The sequence below is a fragment of the Lampetra fluviatilis genome, chromosome 51 (assembly GCF_964198595.1).
Source record: "Lampetra fluviatilis chromosome 51, kcLamFluv1.1, whole genome shotgun sequence".
NCBI lineage: Eukaryota > Metazoa > Chordata > Hyperoartia > Petromyzontiformes > Petromyzontidae > Lampetra > Lampetra fluviatilis.
Genome location: NC_136325.1, coordinates 8598264 through 8611144, shown reverse-complemented (window position 1 = coordinate 8611144; position 12881 = coordinate 8598264). Strand labels below are relative to the sequence as shown.

The following is a 12881-nucleotide window of genomic DNA, read 5'->3' as shown; positions in this document are numbered from 1 at the left end:
CCCAGCCCAGCTTGGCGTCTCAGTCCCTTGCCGCGCTCGCTACCCCCCCCCCGCACCCCCCCCACCCTCCCCCGCACCCCCCCCCCCTCACCGTTGAGGAGCAGCCCCACGCTGGGCAGGCGCTGGACCGGGCGGATGAGCAGCTCCTTCAGGGACTGCCGGCCACACTGCGGCTTCGCCTGGTTGATCTGAGTGCGAGCAGAAGTGGAGGGAACAGGGGTGGGGGGTGGGGGAGGTGAGGGGGCGAGCGAGCAGGGGGGAGTAGAGCCCACGACACCAGGGTGGAGAAGAGGATGTGATAAAAAATAGTTCACAAACTAAATCACGCAAAGATTTCTTCCACGTTTTTTCAGTCGCATATCTGAGCCGAGCCAGCGCAGGGCTCTCACCACACAGCTGTTTTTTTCCACTGGCTGTGCGCTGTGCCGAGACAGGCCGTGACCAAACTGCGAAACGCCGGGCCTCGACAAGATATTCGAATCTGCCTCGGGGCCGAGCAGGGCCAGGAGCGGGGGCTAACGTCGTGCTCGACGCCGCGTCATCTGCGCGCGTCTCGTTGGCCGCGCGTGACGTCGGCCGTCCACGCATTACGAGCGACACCAGCGGCTTTCCGCAGCGGGAAAAAACAAACCCGGCCCCGCCTCTTGACCAGCGGCAGGCCGGCTCGGCAACGGCACCGTCGTTGCTCGCGCGTGCCGGTGGCAAGTGCCCGGCCGCCGCTTTCTAAAGTCTGCCGAAACCTTCGAACCTACCGTCTCAGCGGTGTCGGCTCGGAGCTCCGACCTCCGAGCCGACGTTCTGCGTCAGATTCCCGTTCCGAGATGTCTGCAAGTCGCAGGGCGGGACGTCCCGTTTCACCGCCGAATCTCGGAACGCGTGAGCGGTTCAGCATTCATTTTCTTCAGAGAGGCGCAGAGCCTCCGATTGGCACGGTTGGCTAAAGTACGGTTGCGAAAGAAGTTCAACCGACGTACGTGGGCGCCTTTGTTTTCAAAGACATTGTTACTCACCGCAGAGAACCACAGCGTCACGACCGCACCCTACGAGAGCTGACGCCAAACTGCGCCGCGCGCCTTCTCGCGTGGCCTTGTGGGGGAGCCTCGTTACCGACAAAGTTATTTAAGATAATTGGTTTTTTACCCTTTTATCTGGCAACAAAACTGACACCTTTTTAACAAGGAGTCATGTTTGCATAGACCACAATACCTGCAGTCATAATGCAAACAAAAAACATAACTCTGATAATGTATGCACCGTCCTTGAAGTTGATTGGTCCACACCCGAGACAGCTTTCCTTAGAGCCTAGTCTCACATGGGTTGGACCAGATGACGCCAAAAGGCGCACAACTCTAAGACAATGCACCATCAGAATATGTTGCCAGATAAAAGGGTAAAAAACCAATTATCATATTTTTTCTTCTGGCAAATGAGGTTCCAATGGTGTAAAGTTATTTACTTAAGTTTCATGAGGGCTAAGGATCACGAAACTGAGATAACGACAGGAAACAAAATGAAAACGGACCAAGACGGTCGCAGTGGATTCCACCAATCAGGAGTCAAATCGAGACCCCCCAATTTCCCCCCCCCTCCGCCCCCCTAGAATCGCGAGGTCCCATCGGTTTTCTGGAGGAGGAGCGACAAGGAACGGCGGCCGGGGCACCTTGAGGAAGGCGTGGAAGCGTGGGTTCTGCTTCTCGCAGTTGCCGATCGTCTCCTTGCTCATCTCGAAGAAGTTCACGAACGGGGGGTAAGCCTTCACCATGTCTCTCGACTGGAAGAGAAACAGCCACGCGGGGTGAGAACAACCGCGCCAACGACAGCGACGACGACCACCAATTAAACTATCAACGAAACAGTTTTTATTTTACCACGTGAAGCGCGCCGAGCTCTACGTAGCCATTTTTCAGAGGCGACGTGGCCACAAATGATAGCCGAACGAGGTGGCTTAATCACGTGGAAATTTATAGCAGCCACATAACCTAAGCGCGTGTTTCTAAATGTGGAGGGGAAAACCGGAAGACCCTGAGAAAAATCCACGCGACCACGGGGACAGAGACACCTAAATTTACAGCAGGCGTCAGGGTCGGGATCGAACCCGCAACCGCCTGTAAACCAGGCGAGGCAGATAACATCTCGCCACCGCGGCACCAACTACACCTGCAGTGACAGCCGCAACAGCGCCCAAGACACACGGCAGGCAGAACAACAACGCACACAACAATAACCGTACCCACAACAACCAACAACATGCGAACGCACAACAACAACCAACACGGGGAGCTGCCTGTGGTCAACGGTTGCCGCTGACGACGCTGGGATGGGATGGGGGGGGTGTGGGGGGGGGTGCGGGGCCTACGTAGCGCAGGATGATGTCCCCGATGCTCGTGTTGTCCGTCCACTCGATCATGCTCTGCTCCAAGTCGGCCTGGGGCCCACACGACGCGCGCGGTTAGCGCAATCGGCACTCGTGCGAACACCGCAGCCGCAGCGTCTCACCAACAGCAGCGCCGCTACCGCACCGCCATCTCACCACAACTAACACAGCGCACAGCCCCTGGCGCTGGCATTGAGCGAGCGAGCGGCAACACGGGAGAGGAGAGGAGGAGAGGAGGCACCTTCATGCGAGTGTGCACGTCCAGGATGTCGGGGATGCTGCTGAAGATGGCCTTGATCTCCTCGGCTGGCAGGATGGGCCCCCCGGGCTGCGCCACCCTCTCCAGGGGCTCCTTGAACAGCTGCGTGCGGGAGAGACCCATCGACTCTCACAGAGACTCGTAGACTCTCGCACCGAGACCAATAGACCCACGCAGACCCCAAATAGATTCACGCTGAGACCCATAGACCCACACAGAGAAAGATTTCCTTGCTTAAATTCCTCGGCAACTCAAAGCGCCTGACATCGCATCTCTCGTCTTAACCATTCCATTGCCTTGCCGCCTGTCTAGCCGAGGGGACCCCCCCAGCGGCAGCTGTCCCCGCACGGCTTACACAGATACCCACTCACCTACATTTTATTTCCAATTAAAGTGGAAGGAAGTCTGCAACGCGCGAGCACAGGCACGCACGCAGGCACCTCAATGATGTTGGTGAGGATGTCCACGTAGTTGGACTCTGTCTGCAGCAGCTCCATCGCCACCTGCCAGCGCGCCGACGGCTTGGGGGGCGGCAGCGGGGTGGACGAGGCCCCCATCCCGTTCCCCCTTCGCGCCGAGTCTGGGGGCCGCCGCACGGACAAAACGTGGCTGAGCCGCGCGGCGCGATACCACGGCTTCGATCAAAACTCCCGGCACCGCGACCCCGCCGCGACCCCATCGCAATCCCACCGCGACCCCACTGCAGTGCCACACCCCAAGACCCTCCCAATACTAACCCACACACACACACCCCCATACTAACCCCACACCCCCACACACCCACACACACCCCCATACTAACCCCACACATCCAGACATCCCCCAAACCCACACACCCAGACACTTACCCACACAACGCACCCCATCACATCTCCACCAACCCACACAGACCCACAGCGGCACGGCTCCCACTAAGCCTGACATCGTAACATGGCTCTCGGACATAACTGGCCTCCTCTTCCTTACAAGCCTCTCCTTCCTTACAAGCCTCTCCTCCATAAACTTACTCCAATATCCCCTCCTCCTCACCGCCCCGCCCGCTCCCCCGCTGCGCGCGACTCACCCCCCTGTGGCCTCTGACCTACGGCCTCAGCGCCAGACCTCAGTGTCGCGGAGCTCACGGAGGCCTCCATCCCCTCCTTTTCCTCCAGCAATGGGCCCCCCGACCCTCCCCTAGGACCTCCCTGTCGCTCCACCGAGGAGCCCTCTTCTTCCACGAGGTCGGCCGGTCCCTCCGGGATATCCGGCACCGACCCTCGACCCCAAGGCCCGTCCTCGGTGGGCCTCGGCCACGGGCCGTCGCTCGCGGCCACCGACATCATCTTGGGAGTGCTGCTGTACAGCGGGACGGCCGCGCTGCCGTGCCACACGTCGACCACGGGCAACGGCGAGGGCCACGCGAACGCGTCCTCCAGGTCCTGCTGCCCTCGGCCTTCGCGGCAGCACGAGGCCTCCCCGATGCGGCCGTGGGGCCGCCCCCCCTGCCTCCCTCGCTCGCTGCCTCCTTGCCAACTCCCTGAAGCTTCGCCGAGACTTTCCTCAATCAAAGCCCTCCCTGCAATGCTCAACGCGTCCCCGTGGCCCGTCCAGGCAGCCTCCGCCCCACCCTCTACAACCTCCTGCTCGACTTTCGCTTTCCTCGCATCGCCGCCTTCCTCAACGCTCCCTGCAACTCCTCGGCCGAGCACGCTCCCTGCACTTCCTGCGACGCGGCGTCGACTTGCTGCTCTTCGCGCGAACTTCTCGCTCGTCCCTGCGCTGCCTCTCCTGCCCCTGGCCCTCTTGCCGCCGACAGGGGTGGCCCAGGGGTTCCTCTTGCCTCCGAGGGGGCGCAGGGCGTACCTGCGACCCCCCACGCCTTCCTGCCAGCTCCTGTCTTCTGCTACTGGGCTACCACTCACACCTGCCGGAGGGAACACACGCACGCACGCGCACGTGCGCGCACGCCTCGCGCACGCACACACACACGTGGCGACAACAACGTTTCACAGAGCGGTACCAATCTGCTTCGGCCCCGAAAGCTCAGTCAAGGGAGCTCAGGCTCAGGCTTTGGCTCAACCACGCCAGCCCAAATCCGTGCCTCACCCGAGCCGGGCTCTGAGCCACGGTCCCAGCCGTGTGCTCGGGATTTCTACGAGCCGAGCCCGAGCCAAGCCTGAGCCGAGCCACGGCCGAGCCGCTCGCTCGACGCGCCTGTGGGGTTGCGTGTGAGCCAGGCCGCGACGAGGAATGCGGCCGCTTGTGGCCAGACGCACCGTGCCCAGCGCAGCGCAATGTTCTGGCCGTGCCGAGCAGTGCGCGTGCCGCGCTGGACGTGATGTGGCGCAACGATTAAGCCCCCTGGGTGGCTCGCCCGGCCACCGCCATCGATCTCAGCGGTGCTGGCTCAAAGCTCGAGAGATCAAAACACAGAGCCTGCACCGCAGAGATTCTGGGTTCAAAGCCGGTGTTCAGCCGCTCCGGGTTAAACTGGATTGCCAAGTGCTGTAGAGTTGATGGTCTCGGGCATGCCACCAACAACTGGACCAAAAAATAAACCCACTAAATTTAACCACTATATTAATACATTATGCACTTAATTTGTCTTAATTCCAGCTTTGACATATTTAATAAGGCATTGGACATTACTTTCGTACGGCAGAGCGGAGTGTGCACCAGAGGTCGCTTTCAGAAATCTCAGGGGGTATCTCTGCGGCCAACTTCCATGGGTAGGTTCTACGAGAAACCCACGCGCCGCCGGGCAGGTCACGGCAGTCGTGCGCGAGACACGGGGACCAAAATCTCGCCCCCGTACCACGCCGCGGGCGCCGAGGCACCACCGCCCGGCACCGCCGCCGCCGCCGCCGCGATCCGCCGCCGCCGCCGCGATCCGCCGCCGAACCCACCGAGCATCGGCGTGTCGGGCGTGTTGGAGATGTTGAGCAGCGAGCCGAGCGACGTGTCGGTGGACTTGCGCTTGCAGGGCGGCACGAGCGGCGACGCGCCGTGGTCCGCGGAGCGCGCCAACTGCGCAAGCGTCGCCTCGCGCCGCCGCCGCCGCTTCTGGCCGCTCAAGGGTGTGCCGAGCGTCATCTGGGACACGCACGTCTTCAGCGAGGGGCTCTCCGTCTGCCGGCAGCCACACACACACCGCCGGCACGGACCGTCGTGGTTGTGACGCGACAACGCGCGAGCTTGGCGAGGGCATCACCAACGCCGCGCGAAGGCCGGGGCGCTCCGACCGCTGGTGCGATGAATACCGTCAAGACGGTGAACGTCACACACAGCGCAAATAACAAAATGGGACCTTTTTGCCAGTATCAAAGTCTACGTGTCTCTCTCTCTCATCATCATCATCACCACGGTGGCTATGAGATGTCGACTACCTCGCCTGGTGTACAGGATGTTATGGGTGCGATCCCAACCCGGACACATGCTGTATATTTGGAGTCTGCGTGTTTCTCTCTCCGTGGTTGCGTGGATATTCTCCGGGTCCTCTGGTTTTTCCCTCCACGTTTAGAATCAACGTCACGTGGTTTCGAGTATTTAGCTGCTCTATATTTCCACGTGATGATAATGATAAGTCACTTCGTTGAGCTATCATCTCTGATAGCGAGGTCGTTTCGGAAAACGCGCTAGATAGCTCAGTGGGAGTTACCTGGTAAAAAAAATGTTCAATGATGAAAAATAAGAATAGGTTTTACCCTTTCTGGCAATAAAACAGGTGTTAAGATGTTCAAACACCAAATAGAAACCTTGTGCAAGGCATCAATTCTGCATTAACCACACAGTACTTGTGGTGAGACGAGGCCAATCAGTTTTGTTTGCATGATCACCACAAGTGCGTGTGGTTAATGCAGAATTGATGCCTTGCAAAAGGTTTCCATTTGGTGTTCGAACATCTTAACACCGGTTCTATTGCCAGAGAGGGTAAAAACTATTCTTGTTTTTTCATCGCGCAAACACCTTCTACAAAGGCTCGGAGACCAATTGGTTCCACGGACAATGTACACATGATCCAAGGGTATTCGTTTGGACGTTTTACCACCTCCGAGTATCACTGTGGGCTACGTACTGTGCAAAAAAAGGTCAACGTACATGACATTCGCAGAGGTACGTGTGGTCAATGCAGACTTGATACATTTGCCACTCACCATCTCGAACGTGTAGATGGACTCCTCGGCCCTCGCTTCCATCTGGATGCTGCCCCAGAACCACTGCAGCCACGCGGCACACACACACACAGGGAGAACCCCGGTGATTACCACGGCGACAGAGCCAAGTAGCAGAGTGATGGGTACGTGTGTGCGCGTGTGCACGTGCGTGTTGGCGGCCGGGTGTGGTGCTGACCACCCCCTCGTGTGCCGTGTCGGCCTTCATAGTTGCTGCTCGTGAACAGCACTTGCCCCTAAAGTTTGTTGTGCCTATACGAGGGATCTTTGTCTTTTGGTACGTGCGTGTGTGCTGTGGGTTGCACCGCACTACAAAACCTGGCGACCCGATGACAATTCCCGCTCACGGCCAACACCGGCGGTGAACGTTTGAACCGTTCCTGGGATTCCCTTAGGTCAACTCAGCTTTAAATGAGTACCTGCTGCGGTGTACTGGGGAGACCAAGATCAAGTTCAAGTTCATTAGGTATAGCCCTGTGAGCCATTGGAATCTTGAATCGGGTGCAACCGCAACAAACAAAAAACTGAACAAGAAAACATCTTAAAGTGAATATGTGACTAAGTGCCAACAGAAAATCCAAGATGGCCGAGCGTAGTGCTGGCCACCCACCGCCTCGTGTGCCGTTCCAGCCTTCATAGGTGCTCGCTAACAGCACTTGCCCCAAAAGTCTGTGAAGGCTATATGGGGCATCTTTGTCTTAGATAGGTTGGCATAGTGGGGAGCACAAGCGGTGCATCAGCGAGTCATCTCGGTCAGTCAAGTCACCCCGTGACCTCCTGCCAGCAACAAGGCCTTCCACACTTCACGCAATAGTGCACCTAGCCTGGCACGAGCGCCGTGGTGACGTCATGGCCACTTAGTGGCGATTGGTGGCTGTGGTTGTTGTTGTTGTAGTATGTACCGTATAATCAGCGCGTGCATGCGGTGTACGGTGCAAGCCCGGTGCAGCGAATGTGCCATGTGGCGCCGTGGGTGGCGTGGGTGGCGCGTGTGCCAGTAGGGGGGTGCGCTTCCCGTAGGCGCTGCTGCTGCCAAACCTCTTGCTTGACGACGTAGGTCTTGAACGGAATCTCTGGGGGCAAAACCTTCACCATGTTCTCCTCCACCACCAGGTGCGAACTGCGTTCATCCCCCACCTCCACGCACTCTCCACCTGAGCGCAAAGATAAAGACCACCCCCCCCCCCGGATAGCATTAATAGACCGTTGGGGCGAGTGCTGTAGCGAGTAGCACCTACGAAGGCCGCACACGATAAACGTAGCGCCTCCCTTCGTGGTGGCCTTGCAACAACTACAACAGCGCGGATATCAAACGCAGCGGGCTGCGATCGTGAATCATCATTGACTTCTGGGTTGGGCCACGACGTAACGATGGGACCCCCCCCCCCCCATGCCTTTGTGGTGAAACCCTCCACCACCCGACCGCGCCCAAACAGATGGACACCGTCACGTGGCACGCAAGCGTTCAACGGCGCGCCGATTGTTCATTTTCTCAGCTCGCTCATCGCCAAGTATAAACAACAATTCTCACAGGGCATGTTCTTATTTTATTCAATCCAGGTAAAACCCACGGAGAGCCGTTCGCTCTTTTTCAGAGGCGGCACTGGCCACACGTGATGATAGCGCATCGAAGTGGCTGATATAATCAAATCGTTGCACCTGATGAGTTAAACGATGACGTCACCCTGCTGCTGCTCTATTTAAGACCGGGAGCAAGAGCAGAGGCTCACCATTCTGGCGAATTGCCCGATGATGCTGGATGCAATTACCAGCGAAACGTCACAGTACTACTCAAAAATTGTAAATGTTGTGGTTTCACTCTTCAACACACCGGTGGGCTAAAGCAGTGAACTATTTGTCTTTTGTCAACGTGACACTTTTTTGCTGATTGGCCGTGTCGGGTGGTGGAGGGTTACGACACGTTTATAAATAACGTGATCTAACCCAAAAAAAAAAACGTTGATGATGAATATTGGTCACGAAAGCCTACGTGTTAAACTGATCATCATTCTCATCATCACACGCTGGGAGTTTAGAGCAGCAGCCAAACAATCTAAGCTCGTGTTGTTTCTAAATTTAGAGAAGGGGGGTAGGGGAGAGAGAGAGAACACGCCGACTCAACAACAACAGGCATCGTTAGGATCAGGGATTGAACCGACGACCTTGACGTAAACGGGGTGGGGTGGAGGGGTGGGGGGGCACGGGGGGTGGGGAACTAAAACTAGTTGTAGCACCGCGAATCCGGTACCGTACCCTGCATGCGCGCCAGCTCCCGCATCTGCGTCTGATCCTCCTCGGAGAAGCCCAGGAAGCTGAGCGAACAGCCGTGGAACGGCGGCATCTTCAGTGCCAGCAGCGGCTCGTCCGTCGCGCTGCCCTCCCTGCCGGGGCGGGCACGGGGCACGGGGGACAGGGACGGAGGAGGATGTGGGTGAGCAACGTAAATGCGAGAAAGTATTTTGACGCCACCCCCCCTTGGGTATAGGAGGGGATCAAAAGAAGCCTCAATCCGACCCTGGAAGATCCGCACAGAAATCTGCTCTCATCAAGACGCTCATTCATCGAGCTAAGAAAGTTTCAGATGGTGACAGTCTGAGAAGTGAAATTCAACATGTTAGAGAAGCGCTGCAAATGAACGGTTACAATGATGCACTAATCAACAGGGCATTGAATGTCAAAACCAAACCAAATAACACGAGCATTGAAACTGCCCAAATAATTCAAACGATCAGAATACCGTACATTGCGGGAGTAACTGATAAACGATGTATTGCCGAAGCTATCAACAGAAGGTGTGTACAGGATTAACTGCACGTGTGGAAAATGTTATGTTGGGCAAACATGATGATCAGCGCGAGACTAAAAGGACATCAGAGAAACATTAAACACTCCCAAATACAACTGTCAGCAGTAGAAGAACACGCGTGCCAACAAGGACACTCAATTGATTTTGATGTTGAAATTCTGTGCAAAACTAGCTATTACTGGCCAAGACTAATTAGAGAATCTATCGAAATTGAAAGAAATAAAAATAATTTTAACCGTTCGGATAGCTACAGCCTTAGTGCTGCGTGGAAGAGAAGAATCAAATAATACATTGTGTAAATGCATGCCTACAAAGGGCACCATACCTCAATAGACAGGAAGGACAAGATCAAAGGGCTCGCATAATGCGCATGCATAATGTCCGTCGACTCATTAATCCCGCCACCCACACTTGGCGCAAGAGCGCAGAAGCGTGGTCACCACATCTATGCCTCTATATAAGGAACGAAACAGTGAAACTTCTCCACAAATCTGTCTGTCGCCTGATGAAGCTAGTTGTAATTACTGGCGAAACGTCGTACTCAGATTGTAAATGTTGTTGCTTGGCTCTCCAACACACAACCGGTTAGTGCTGTACTAGTGACGAATTGGCCACGTACTGTTTATGTGACAACCCTTACTAGTTGGCCGTGTTGGGTGGTGGCGGGTTGTCACGACACATTTATATATTTACGCGATCTAACCCAAAAAACCTCTATTATGCTTGTTTAACCCAGCGATATTGCTGCGTGCAATCCCAATTGTGTAATGTGCAAGGTCAATGTTGTTTTGCATTGGCTACAAGGAAGGGAACCCGGAAGACCCGACGGAAAAGCACGCAGAAGAATCAAGGAGAGAGAAAACACAGAATTCACACATAAAGGTCGCCAGAGTCAGGAGTCCAACCCAGGAGGGAGAAATCATATTGCAATTATAGTCTGTGCACCACCAAGTCCGAGTGTGTATATATATGCTGATCCCAGGGTCAAAATTCTATGGGATCAAAATACTATCTCACACTGTGACAAGTGGCGACCTTTGCAAACAGCAACGGTGGCCACTTGTCCGGCGTTGCACGTACACCACAGCCCAGCCGCGTCACCGCCCAGCCCCACACTCACGGCTCAAGCCTTCTGTCCCATGCCTTGTGGATCCACTCCTCGCGCATGATGGGGATCCCCATGCTCACTGCCACCTGCGCAAACGCCGCGCACACCACACCGCGCGCCATACACACCACGCCACGCACACCAAGCGACACGCACACCAAGCGACACACACACCACACGGACCACGCAGTGCGGCCACGAATGCCACACCACACACCACAAGACACGCCACACACGAAGCACACAAACCACACACACCACGTGACACGCCACACACACCATGTGACACGCCACACACACCAAGCGACACACACATCACACGGACCACGCAGTGCGGCCACGCACGCCACGCCACACACGAAGCGCACAAACCACACACACCACGTGACGCGCCACACACACCACGTGACACGGCACACACACCACGTGACACGCCACGCACATCAAGCGACACACACCACACGGACCACGCAGTGCGTCACACACGCCACACCACACACACGCGACACGCCACACACCACACGAACACGCGTCACGCAAACCACACACACCACGTGTCACACGCGCCACCACACGGATTTCTCCAGGATAAATAAAGAATCTAAAGATACTGGCTGGCCTGGAAACACGGCCGCTCGCCCTCCCACTAACCCCACACCCCACCACGGAGGCGCAGAGAAACTCCCTTCCACACCAAGGGCTGCCGTGTTATCCGCGACTCCTATCATTGGTTACTCCCGTGATCTGCAACCGCCCATCCCCTTGTCCGCCGCCCCACAAATCAAGGTGCGGGAACCCCCATCGTGAACCCCCATCGCATGACGGGGGTAGGAGTGCCGTCCAGGCTCGGGCCAGCTGAGCTTCCGAGGAACGACGGGATCGGGCGAACAGCGATTGACGACGTCGCACTCGCTTTCGATTTCGTCGCGCGACGAACGCAGTTGTTTTTGCACCGATTTCTATTCCGCTTCCTTGCCGTTGCTTGATCGTCTCTCTCATTTTCTTCCGTCGCAATCTGGTGACGACAGGGTGCCCCCCCCCCCCCCACCCTTGCAAAGTCGAGGCTCGTCAACTAATTAGCAGCCGGTTCAAACAAGTTGAGGTTGAGACTCGATTGTGGATAGCGCGGCCCTCACCCGGTACTTGTCCCCGTGGGTGCCGTTCGCCACGAGGTGGGTGACCTTGGACGAGAAATCCTTGCGAATGCTGCCGCCCATGTGGTGCACCAGGGTCACCAACTTCACCTGCATCGGGACAGCTCGCTCACCACAGCCCGCTCCACCACAGCCCGCTCACCACGCCGCATTCACCACGCCTCACCCACCAAGCCACGTTCACCACGTGTGCACACCACAGCTCACTCCCCCACGCGCGTTCACCAGCTCGTTTACCTCATACGCTCACCACGTACGCTCATTAAGCAACACGTTCACCAGCTCGCGTGCTCACCCAACACATGCCCGCTCTCCTCACCAGCACACACGCTCACCATTGGCGCACCGGACTGCGATACTGTGATAACACACTACTGTAATAACAACACACTACTTTAATAACAACACACTACTGTAGGCCCTGCGCAGCCAATCACTGCAACGAGCTCCTCCACGACACAACAAGAGGGTTTTCCAACCAACATTGAAACATACGCCTCACCTCACCAAAAATTAAACTAATTATGAAACCGAAACCAAATCAAAATGACGCACGCTCATCAGGTGCACGCTCCCCACACACACTCACCCCATACAACCACACACTCACAAAACAAAGACGAAAATCCCCGTACTGTATAGCCTTAACAGACAGTAGGGGCAAGTGGTGTTAGTGAGCACATAAAAAGCCCGGCACGGCAAACGCCCGGCCACCTTTGTCTCAATAGCGGCGATGTTTACACATCGCACCAGGTACTCATTTGAGGCTCAGTCGACCTAGGGGAGGCCCAGGACCGGTTCAGATAATCGTCACTGGTGTTGGCTGTGAGCGGGATTCGAACCTGGGTCGCCTGGTTCGTAGCGCAGCACGCTAACCGCTACACCACCGCTCCCCACTCAGAGCACACACGCTCACCCTACACGCTCACCACCCTACTAGCACTCGCTCACCAGAAGCACGCTCCTCACACACGCTCACCACCCCATACAACCACACACTCACAGAGCACTCACGCTCACCCTACACGC

At 56.6% G+C, this 12881-nt stretch overlaps 1 protein-coding gene across 4 annotated transcripts in view; it reads right to left on the bottom strand.

Moving 5' to 3' along the window:
* The window catches only part of ECT2 (epithelial cell transforming 2), a 69393-nt gene that overhangs the window by 47801 nt on the left and 8711 nt on the right, over nt 1–12881 (bottom strand). For 3 of the 4 annotated variants that reach the window (XM_078878638.1, XM_078878640.1, XM_078878639.1), the window contains exons 6-16: nt 11835–11942; nt 10711–10784; nt 9038–9165; nt 7823–7938; nt 6767–6829; nt 5519–5741; nt 3074–3213; nt 2616–2735; nt 2357–2425; nt 1661–1771; nt 92–188 (exon numbers count right to left, since the gene is read on the bottom strand). In XM_078878638.1, the coding sequence (XP_078734764.1) occupies nt 92–188; nt 1661–1771; nt 2357–2425; nt 2616–2735; nt 3074–3213; nt 5519–5741; nt 6767–6829; nt 7823–7938; nt 9038–9165; nt 10711–10784; nt 11835–11942 (1249 nt within the window). Of the gene's footprint in view, nt 1–91; nt 189–1660; nt 1772–2356; nt 2426–2615; nt 2736–3073; nt 3214–3696; nt 4537–5518; nt 5742–6766; nt 6830–7822; nt 7939–9037; nt 9166–10710; nt 10785–11834; nt 11943–12881 lie in introns of all 4 variants that reach the window. The other variant, XM_078878641.1, reaches the window with a different exon arrangement.